This window comes from Leguminivora glycinivorella, chromosome 11, assembly GCF_023078275.1.
Source record: "Leguminivora glycinivorella isolate SPB_JAAS2020 chromosome 11, LegGlyc_1.1, whole genome shotgun sequence".
Classification (NCBI taxonomy): Eukaryota; Metazoa; Arthropoda; class Insecta; order Lepidoptera; family Tortricidae; genus Leguminivora; species Leguminivora glycinivorella.
In genome coordinates, this window is record NC_062981.1 from 1115297 (window position 1) to 1127235 (window position 11939).

The 11939-nt window shown below is 38.4% G+C and overlaps 1 protein-coding gene across 1 annotated transcript; it reads right to left on the reverse strand.

The window, feature by feature from the left end:
* Positions 1 to 236: 236 nt before the first annotated feature.
* On the reverse strand, positions 237 to 6859 carry LOC125230814 (trypsin alpha-3-like). The gene is made up of 5 exons (XM_048136041.1): positions 6631 to 6859; positions 5841 to 6108; positions 3252 to 3341; positions 2526 to 2716; positions 237 to 484 (listed from the first exon to the last, which is right to left on the reverse strand). Exons 1-5 carry the CDS (start codon positions 6838 to 6840, stop codon positions 380 to 382), a joined length of 864 nt encoding a protein of 287 aa, XP_047991998.1. The 5' UTR covers positions 6841 to 6859; the 3' UTR covers positions 237 to 379.
* Positions 6860 to 11939: the final 5080 nt, after the last annotated feature.

The following is an 11939-nucleotide window of genomic DNA, read 5'->3' on the forward strand; positions in this document are numbered from 1 at the left end:
GAGGAAATCTAGCGCAAGCTATACTACGCAAAAAAATATACCTACATATACATAAAAATAAAATACAATATCTACATATATATAACAAATACAGTTTTAGTGCTTTTCTGTAAGCAAAAAGCAAATGGAGTCCTTATGTACCTATACGCTGCGGTGCCTGTGGTCAATCAGTGTTTTGACCGAATTATTTACAAAAGGATAACGTATACCAAAGAGTCAAAAATAAAATATAATCATTTTTCTATGAATAAATATTTATTCTGAATTCCACCCGCGATTACAGCTGACGAGAACTTTTAACATCGCCGGTGGAGTCGCTTGATGGTAAGCGGTATAGCCTAGTCTGGAGCCTGATGGTAAGCGGTAGCCTGTGGTCAGTTTACAGGCGAGCCTGGAGCCAGGAAGCGAAGGCAGTGACGCGGGCGAAGCCGGCGGGGTGACCGACCTGGCAACCGTCGCGGTGTCCGAAGGAGGTCACACCGATCTGCAGACATATATATAGGTCACTAAATGTAGCGCTAGCAATATAGTTATAAATACAAATTGACCGTATAAACTTATAAACGATCACTGTCGCCCGGGTGCGTAGCCGAATGGCACTAACGCTCACGAAACGAAACGTTAGTAGATATCTATCTCTATTGCTCGTGCGTATTGGCGCGACAGAGCCGGACTAACTGGCGGCGTTTCGTTTTCGTTTGGCGTCGGAGAAATGCCATTCGGCTACGCACGCTGGGGGCCGATTTTTGAGTCTCACTGTCACTAAAATACCGGTTGAAAACGGTGAATTGCCTATTATTTTCAGTGACAATTTTCTGAATTCGAACGCCGTGAGACTCAAAAATCGGCCCCCTGGTCAGAAACACCAGAAAGGTTGGAGGAGCGTTAAGAGTCTTTAAGATGGGTGTACGCCGCTCTTTTATTGAAGGCTTAGGTTAGGTGATATTGGTTCGGAAATACCGGAGACGACACTTCATTTCAACAGTACCGTACCAAAAGGTACAAAAAGAACCCTTATGGTGCGACTCTGTCCGTCTGTCCGTCTCGTCTGTCACATTACTAAACATCTCGAGAATTACTTATGCTATCGATTTGACTTTGGAATAGATATTTAATATTAGGTGCGATACCTCTTAGATCCGACACAGATACAATACAATTGACGAAAAAGTTCTTTAAAATCTTTAATTTAAGGTGACAAATTTTGACAATTATAGCTATTACAAGTCATCTACCTACATAATTATATAATTGGTCAATATCCATATAAATTGATAAAGCATACCTACGCAACATATTGTTATCTTTTTTACAATAATCCACGTTTTAAAATCTTACTTTGATAAGTACTTTGATTGATTAAAGCTAATCCTATACTTAATTAAATTTAATCTGCTAAATTAAATTAAAATTATTTCATTATCAGCAGGCCTAGCACATGATGGCCGCGGGAGTATGTCGCCGCGAGATAGACTACCTGTCCTTATGTCATTAATACAATTAGACAAAGACGTGTCATCTATCTCGCGGCGACATACTCCCGCGGCCATCATGTGCTAGGCCTACTAGCCCCGTAGCCGAATGGCATTTCTCCGACGCCAAACGAAAGCGATACGCCGCTGGCTCTGTCGCGCCAATACGCAAGCGCGATAGAGATAGATATCTACTAGCGCTTCGTTTCGTGAGCGTTTCGTGAGCGATTGTGCCATTCGGCTAGCCACCCTGGTGATGTTAATTAAACTTATCAAAATGTCAATGGAAATCAAAATTAGGTAGGTATTTGGCTCATTGACGTCGATCGAAATGTTTTCTTTTACTTAGTTTTCATTACATTATTTAGTTTATTTTGGTGTAATGAATATACATTTTCCAAGGCTGTCAAGTCGCTGAAGTGCTAAGAGATCAGGCAAACAACCAATGTCCTATACCTTCCTAAATAGGTAACTAGCTAAATACCAACTAATACCTATTACCTACCTAGATAAGTACGAGAGAGAACAACTACTAGTACTAGATATTAAAGAAGAACAGATACTGTGTCGGATTTTGAGCCGTGTTAGCCAAATCTTTATTTATCTCCCAGACTCTATGCGGCAACCGCTGGTGGAGACACAGGAGATACAGACTACAGTGGAAGTCCCGAACCCCGTAGTCCCTAGAATCCTCACTGCAGGTAACGTCCACAGGTTGTAGACACATCGAGTGAAGGCTGTGTCACTCTGCCGGCGTATCATGCTGCCAATTTTATCACTTATCCACGTGGATAAAGCATCCGTCACGCTTTAGCAAGTATGTCAGTGTGAGAGTGACAGATGTCTTATCCACGTGGATAAGTGATAAAATTGGCAGCATGATACGCCGGCTGGTCGGACACAAACAAACAACACTGGGGGCCGCCAGAGTCTCCGCTGCAGGTTTCACGACCGCCGGCGGTGTCGATAGATGGTGATGAATTAGCAATGTTATCCACGGATGGTAAAGACTCAGAGAGTGAAAGCTAGACTGCGGTTGAACATAATACTGACCAGTTGGTTGTTAGCGGCGTTAGCCAGGGGGCCACCAGAGTCCCCACTGCAGGTACCACGACCACCGGTGGTGGCGATACAGATGGTGGTGGACTGCACGGTGCCAGTGCCGTAGGTGGCCGCGCACACGGAATTGGAGACCACCTGCACGTTCACGTGCGACAGGAACTGGCTGGTGGTGATGGAGCCACCTGGAAGGGAAGGAAAGATTGGAAACGCTCGCTGTAATAACAATTGAACTGCCGTGAATCCAAGTTTTGTCTGAGTCTTACAAGAGGACTCACGCTAGATCAATCAGGGACGGAACGATGTGTCAGTTTCTATTCGAGTCATCCGTAGCAGTGGCACGTTATGTAGATACTTACATCGTCCCGTCTTGTATCAAAAGCGAATAAGCAGTGAATAAGTCTCGGTCATTCTCAAGACGTAAGCAAATCTAATTACCGCGACTCGTTTGTTTCCAGTGGAAATTCATTCATCAGAATTCAAATTCCACTGTAAATAGAAGCGTCGCGGCAATTAGAATATGGACTAGACGAGAGAGAATTACCGATCTATGATCGTATTATCATGATTAACTCGCCTTTAAATCTAATAAAATTTAATCATACATCAATTTCATTTTATGTATGGTTGCGTAACTTTAAGAACCTTAAAATATAACTGAAATATACAAATTATCAAGGCATATGGCCAGTTAAAAGTTATATAAATAAAAAGTCTAACCATCACGGGTATGACCCCAGCCGGAGGCCCAGGCCCAGGTGCCAACGAAGTCCGAGCTGCCGGTGGCGAGGGCGATGGGCTGGACGGTGTCTGAAACACAATATCTAGTTAATACATCGTTCAAAGGCTTCTGGTGTAGGTATCCTAGCATGAAGGCCTCTCTCCAAAAGACCACATAGATCTTCAATAAGCTAAGAGGATATCAAAAAAATTGCAAGGCGCTCTCTTAGGTAAGAGGCAGCCAATCGGGCCACTGGGAGAAAATTGGGAAGCTTTCACCAACGTAAGTGCGTTTTCACATTATCTGATCCGATATCGGATGAAGGACCGATAACCCATACATTTAAGCCGCCATCTTTGATTTTTGCCTTTGAAATCCTTCCGACATTCGATATCGGATCGGATAATGTGAAAACGCGCTAAGGATAAAGTGGCTGGCGTCGGAACACTCGAGACGTGAAATAAGGAACCCAGGCTCTACTATGAGAGAGCTCGTAGAATATCGGGTTTCCATTTAACTTAAACGTTTTGGAAGAATAGACTTGATGGATGCAAAATCTGTTTTGCATCATTGCTAAGAATATAGTTACACTTCTAATAGACTTTTTGACTACCTCGTATGGGAACATGCCTCCTGGACCCTGGTGCCCTCGTACGAGTATATTATTATAAGGTTTGAACTTTTACAAGAATAAAAGAAAGTTGGGTGGACGACATTCGAAAAACTGCAGGGCACTTCTGGATGAGATTAGCCCAGGACCGGGATAAGTGGCGTACACGAAGGGAGGCCTAATATGCTCAGCAGTGGGCGATTAATGGCTGAAATGATGATGATGATGAAAAGAAAGTTCTAAATTCAAAAGCACAAATATCCCAACTAGCAAAAGTCGCGCTTACAACGATCTCAAGACTAAATTTTTTTGAGTTTTGAATGATTCACGGTTATTTTCATTAGACTTATATTGACCGGGATATAGACCGTGATTACCTTTCCGTGATCATGATGCATGCAACTGCGTCGAAATATCGGGACCTCGACAAAAAACAAAAAGGTAATCACGGTCTATATCCCGGTCAATATAAGTCTAATAAATTTTTTTGGTTTTATATTGATTCTATATCATCGTAGAAGCCTGGATTTGGGCACAATTATAAGCGTATTTATTTTAATATCGTTCTAACATCACTTTTATTGCATACTGTTCGCTTTTACAGTAATCTTGCCAAAACTAATTTAAGCTTTCTTAGGCTAATATCGCTTTCACGTAAGTATTTTATAAGCCTGCATAGGCTTATTTTGGTCCAACATTAGACTCTTGTGAGCCTAAACAAGCTTATTTTGATTTTTGTACGACAACACGATATTTGAAACATTCTACGGCTACGTTGTGACATAATAAACACTAAAGGTAATTACGTATTACCATTTAGTAATATTTATAAACTTATAATAACGTGTTTCTTATCCTTGGTGCTTCTTTATATTGCGCGGTAAGTATTTGGAAAATATTATTTACTGTAAAATAGACCCTTATTTACACTTCAAATTTCATGCGCCCACTCAAATAATAGTATTTTGTATCCTCGTTAATTATTTTATTTCTTTATTTGCAGTAAAAAGACGCCATTGTTATAGTTGCATTTTCTCAGTGCGCTATTAGACTATTATAAGATAATTTACTATAATATTAGCGTTCTTGAATACCAATGATACGGCCATGTTTAATTAATTTAGGATTCCTTGCTTTAACTATATAAAACCTCATTTTCTTAATCTTGACCTGATTTTATATCACTTGACCATATAAATACAAGTATACTTATTGTTTTTACTTTTTATTTAAATGACAAAGTTGGTGATGTGAAATGGTTGTATACTTACAACTGTGTTCCCAAAATTGATTTAAGGTCAAACCACTTTATATTGATATCATCTATTGTTTATTTAAGTATGTTTATCCTATATCACTCTAATATCGAACTAAATTACTGCTATTAATCTCATAATAGCTTTAAATAAGGTCACAAAAAGATGCACTATTGTATTTTTATGTTATGCTGATATTAGTCTGAAATTCTTACAAAAGCATTTATTAAGACCATTATAACATCAAATGATCCAATATCACTCTAATATCTTACTTAACTACTGCTATTGACCTTATAATAGTTTTAAATAAGATGAAAAAAGTATGTACTTATAGTGTTTTTATGTTATGCTGATATTAGTCTGACATTCTTACAAGAGCATTTATCAGGACCATTATAAAATCAAATAAACTTAGAGAAGAGGACTATAAGAACAGTTACTCTCAAGAACAATGAATCTACGTAAATGTTATTGTAGGAGTAAGAGGCTTATAATAGTATTATAAAATGCACTTATATACATATTATGAGACTAAGTAATGAGACAGAGTGTTCTAGAGTCCGTACTAGCTTGTCTAAGGCTAATATAAGAGCAGTAACATGTTCCAAAACAATTATAAGAGTGATATAAGCCCACCACTCTTATAAAGTGCGCAATCCAAGACTTTTTTGCTAGTTGGGATTTGCCAGGGATCCAGGAGGCTAAAGGGATATACTTACTGCTGTAGGTGACCCACGGAAGCCTGATGATAGCGATGTCATTGACCAAAGTGATCATGTTGTAGTTGGCGTGCATCTCAACATCGGTGGTGTAGACCCTGGTGCCGCCAGAGAAGAGCAGAGTGGAGCCATAGACGACCGTGAAGGAGCGAGCGGAAGAGAAGAGAGTGCGCCAGCAGTGGGCGGCGGTTACACCGCGGGTGTGGGTCAGGAGGGAGGAACCGCAGACGGATGTGCCACCGGTGGTGAGCTCGATCAGGAGACCTCCCTGAAACGGTTACTGGTGTAAGCGGCCATTTTTTTTTCATAGTTGTCTACCCTACTTTTTTTTTAATTAGGAAATTTTTATGTGGTTTCCACTCAGAATCGCGCTGTAACATGCGAGAAATAGGAGAAAAAAAGTGTCCCAAGGTCTTTTCCCATTCTGTTACCATTTTTTCATACATTTTCTATAACAAATTTTGATATTTGCAATTTGTTTATTTGTCAGTTTAGTTTAATTTTATGCATGTAAATGTGTTAAAGCATAAGTATTTTTTATATCGTATGCCGAAAAGCACACCATGGACGGACTTATAATGTAAACTGACACCTATTGTAATGTAACCCATGATGACGAAATAAATGAATTGAATTGAATTAAATTGACAAAACCGAGTAGGATCGGAGGAATCTTTGATTCACTCAATTAAAATGTCCAAGGACTAGAAAGGTAATAAGCAGCACTAGCTAAGAAAACAGCAAAAAACATGCTGAATTTGACAAAGTCTTGAATAAATAAGCTACTCACGGTATAGGGGTACTGTCCTTGAGAGGCAGAGCCCCCGCCCACAATCCTGGATCCATCGAAGTCCAGAGCCTCCTCAGCAGCCTTCAAGCGCTCGGCCAGCGGGATTCCGATCTTGTTGTGGTAGTCGAGCTCAATCACCGAGTCGGCGGGGGCGTCTATGACTCCACCAGCAACAAAACCCACCAGGGCCAACGCAATAAGGAGCTTCATATTGAGACTTGAACTCGATTATACGCCACATTCTGCTCCAAATCCTTTTATAGTATGTCAACAAGATTCTAATGTCTGTTATCTCGGATTACTTATAATTAATAACTGATATTTCTTCAATTCTGATTAATGATAACGCTATGTAACTTTATCTATTAAAGACGAAATTAACTTTATTAGCAATTAATTAATTAAGTCGTGTTTGCCGTGACTGAAAATCTTGATGACGTACCCACCTACCGTTGTAAATCTTAATCCTTCTCGTTATTAATCTTAATTCTACTGATGTCATGATTCTTATACGTCATATTAGTATTAGAGGTACCCCACAGAACCGAAGTTTGGTTTTTTTAGTTCTTTGTGTGTGTCTTTTTGACATACTAAAAATATAGTAAAATATATTTGTGCAAAATGCGTTTTTTCGACCGCCAAAAGTTGTATGAAAAAGTACTATGGAAAAAATTATCCTAAAATTTAAAAATCGTCTCTGGTATCAACTTATGGGGAATTAAACGGCAAAAAAAATTAAAGCGTTGATGTTTAGCAAAAATGAAACAATTTTCCTCTAAATAAATATTTCATTTTCATTTTCATATTTCATTTTCATTTTGATAAAATAAAAACTGATAAAAATCATAAATTTGATGAAGGGAAGTGATTTAAACATAAATTTCAGCAATGTAATTTCTTTCATAGGTAAACACGGGTACACACCATGGTAAATACGGTGTAACTAAACCTCCGCTCACCTTACTTTTTTACTTACTTACTTGACTAACCAACATTATAGCTAACCCCCCTTTAAATATACCCCTTAAATTTGGCCTTGTGATCGTCTAGCGTGAATAAGTAGAACCCTTCGATGTGAACCGCGATAACCTAGATCCTTTAATGAGTATCAGCTGTATTTTTGACTAATTTTTAAAATTTTATTTATTTATATTTTAAAGAAGAATAAAGGTTATTGTAGCATAATAATATAGTGTTATAGAAGAGTATTTTATCAGATTTAGGCCTAGAAAGTTATGAGTGAGAAAATTAATGACGTGATGAAGGAATTTTAGAATAAAAGTTAGTGAGTGAAACATACATGAAATAAATATTAAAAAATATTTTGGTAATCATCGGCTACGCCTTATTAGTGGATTCGAGTTGCAGGACTGCCTTGCGTTGCCGTCTGAATCCCCTAACCTGATCAAACCACTTTATCAGGATCCTAAGCAAGTAAGCCTGAAGGGCTATCTATCTACAAACTAACCCCTTTTTTATTTTGTTTCTTTTCACTAGCTAAACCCCCGTTCCCCAATACTGCTAATAGACCATAACTTCTCGATCTTTCTAATGTTTTATCGAAACACCGAGCAGTTGCTAACTTTTATAAGAAATAAGTAAGTCAAACTTTTCTAAGCTTTAGACTTTCCATCAGTGGACGGCGCTCGCATGCCACTGGGCCCTATAACAAACCTATGCTTTTTATTCCAAAGAATAGTTTGTTTCCCTAACCATCTTGATAGAATTTACCTTTAAAACCAGTTAGCAACACTAAGTGTCCCGCAGCCACACCGAAAGATCAGAAATTGCTACCACAATTATTAATTTCACTCAAATAAATTAAGTAATAAGAGATTTTATAAATTACCAGTTCTACCACTTATTTTAAGATAGTAAACACCACATTTAAAGTCCATTTAAACCATATAAATAGTAGTAGTTAAATTATTTCTCCACAATACACGTTGACCAATTATAATTTAAGACCAATCATAAGAGAACTCTACTTTCATAGAAATAGTGTGTGACTCTACCCTACTCCTATCTATTTTCCCTACTCTAGCATATCTGAAACACAGACCGTCACTTACCATAGATCTTGTGTTCAAAATATGCACAAGTGTATCCCTACCATAAGCTGTACAGTTCAGCCAGCGAAGCTGAGATAGGCAACCTATAGGCTTGAGTTCTTATCCCCCCCTCTGCTCTTGCCCGCGGGCTAGGGTAGCAGAGAGTAGATCGCCCTATCCGTGTATATATCCAGTATTCTAGGACACACCAGTACCAGCCACATGAGAGACCCAGCTGCGATCAACTTTACTTAGATGTGGATCGATCACAACCGAAATCCCCAGCAACCAACACCAGCATGGACTAGAGCACCGAGTAAATAAATATATATATATATAGGACCCCAGCCTCAAATACTGCCGACTTCAGTGAGCAAGGATTACTCCTAATGTCTTTCGTCAATCGTGAAAGTCCTCACTTCCATCTAACAGTTGGACTCTTTGAGACCGGTGAGAAAGTACGCCTTTTGTAAGTAAATAAGGCGCCCAAGCCCTCCACTTGGAACAAAAAGACCCCTAAACGCCTCTTATTTGACACCGTAAGGGAAGAAGCGCCTAGCCGGACAACAGTCTGTCACAAACAATGATCTGGCTTATAACTTTCACAAAATAACCCCATAGAAAATTACTAAATTCTATTTTACTGACCAACTAAACAAACGAGTGAAGTTTCCTTTACGTGCTATAATCTAAGCTTAGTTTTGCAAGAATTACTCCCTACAAAACCAAACACAGACTTATCTCCAAGCACCAGCCATACATCGACCCAGTCTTTGTATTGCTTGACGGCACTCAAGAAACAAAGCACAAAAAACTTCACTATACACATTAATTTAAATGTAACACTACACTATAAATAGAACACTAAAATAACCCCACAACTGACAGTAAAGCAATTCCACCATAGGTCTAAGTTCAACTGTACGACGATATTGTCCCCGCACAACCAAACAGGGACACAATTTCAAAGTTTACAATCACTTAGAATAATTTCCAAGTAAAAACAAACAGAGAAATAATAGCAGAACAACTTCACTCACCAGTATAACACACGAAAGCCAGAGACACTGTTAGTCTTGTAGATATTTTAAGAATGACACGCGTCGGCTCGCTCCGACCCTTTTATAGCCTTTAATCCAGACATAATACGGACTGCAGACGTTTTGCAGACAAACCGCAGACTGCAGACGTTTTGCAGACATAATGCAGATGTTTTACAGACATAATGCGGACTGCAGACGTTTTGCAGACACAATATCGACAGAAAGCCATTAACTTGCGCACATAAGAAAAAGATCATAACTGTTTTGTTTACTAAGCCGTATGCCTTAGGCATTATTGTCCAAGACAGCTCAGCACGTACGTTTTTGCTTCTCAATAGTAACATCTGCATGACTGCACGTGTTCCAAAGTGATATAGGAATAATTTTATTGATACCTAGTTAAGCGACGAAGAGTTATGTATTGCGGTTAGTATAGGTATGCAGATATTTTTTTGTTAAAAGGTTTTAATTAGACTTGTAGATCAAATACGCAGTAAAATATCATTTTTGTTTCTAAATGCTACATTAAACACATCCAGAAAGTATACTACTAATCATTATGAACTTTTATGACCTGTGATTGAAATCAAGACATAATATCGGAACGTTACGCAGCTGACAACTGTCAGTGTCAGTATTCCGTCCATGTGAACGTAGTTTGTTGATAAATACGTTTTTCCAACCTGTTTTGCATCAAATAATAGTGAATTTTATGAGTGAAGACGTGACTATACATGTGATTAACCATCAAAGATATTATTTGTTAAAATATTCAATGAAATCCCGAAGGAAATATGCACCAAAAAGTTGGTCAAGAAAAAGTTGATTCGCCGTAAGTTTTATATGTAATAACGAGTCCATTTCCTCGTCATAGACGCTTGTTCTGTTACAACTCGCCCCCAAGATTGACTATTTTTTACAAATTACAAAGTAGTTTTGTAAAAAATTGCAATCTGATCTAGCAAAAGAAGCAATAAAAGAATAAAAGAAAAATATTTCTAGATCAGTCGGAAATATCCCCCCATTTCTAATCGTGTGGTGTGTATTCCAATACTATGCAACTGCTAGCGACTCAGTTTTGAAATCAGCTCATCAGAATCTCGACAATGAACCATGATAACCCCTTTCTCAGAGTCCACGCATCGCCAGGGATACCAGGTTGTGAATCTGATAGGTCCTATTAACCCGTTCTTGCTAGCTCGTTCCCCGGTCGCGGCGAATATTCATTCCATCCACACTGTTGGACCGGAATAATTATCGTAATAATTTCAACGAGTTCACAATAACTTCCCACGCAATTACGAAGAAACCTTTAGAGCTCTCATTATAAGTCCAGAGCCTTCAATCTCCATTGTCGGAACTCAAACCAATTTCTCTACCTAATCACTCCAGCCACATGTCTTGGCGCTTGTCTCATACTTGAATAAAATATACTGACTTAAGATCTGTTTGGATGTGTTTTTTTTTTTATAAAACAAACCTTAAATGACATAAGCATGTACCTCAACTCGGTACCATATCATGATCAAATGAAGAAATGATTTGATGATACTAAACTTCACATATTTGAACACATAACAAGGAACCAAATATTTAAAAGAGCCTCGTTCTCACTAGACGATATCGGCCCTTAAATATGTCGATTGTCAAATACATCCCATTCAAGATGAGGTGTGTGGATTCAGTGTGGGTCTTATTACCTTGTAGAGTGAGTAGCCACAAAAAACTACCCTTGAAATGGGTCGAATCCAAATGGATTTTAACCTAACCGATAAGCTTTTTATGGCTAATGTGTTCCCAAAATCCCCCCCGCTGTTTATTCCCCACAAATTCCAACCAAACTAGTTTTGACCACTTTCCAGCGCTGTCTGTCCGTATCAATCCACTCATTCCATAAAAAAAATCATTCGAGACACACTTCATTCAGTCATTCATCCCATTCAAAACATTCTTACATCTATAAACATTCATCATCTCTAAATTATTCACACACACACACACAATGTAACCATTCTTACTTCCTCATTCGCTCTTTCACTCGATCTCAACAGAAAGCCAACGCTTTTAAAAGTAATCAAAATAAAGAATAAAAATGGAAATAAAATAACATAATAACTTCAAAATTCACGTTTCCCATTTTACTCCACTCTACCCTGACTCGAAGGCAAAGAAAATTTCAATTTATTTATAATAGGTTTCATTTTATACATCTATA

Coding starts and splice junctions, on each gene's coding strand:
- LOC125230814 (XM_048136041.1), bottom strand. CDS start 6,840: ATGAAGCTCCTTATTGCGTTGGCCCTGGTGGGTTTTGTTGCTGGTGGA. Junction 6,109..6,630: donor AAGGACAGTACCCCTATACC/GTGAGTAGCTTA, acceptor TAACCGTTTCAG/GGAGGTCTCCTGATCGAGCT. Junction 485..2,525: donor ACGCCGCTAACAACCAACTG/GTCAGTATTATG, acceptor ATATGTCTGCAG/ATCGGTGTGACCTCCTTCGG.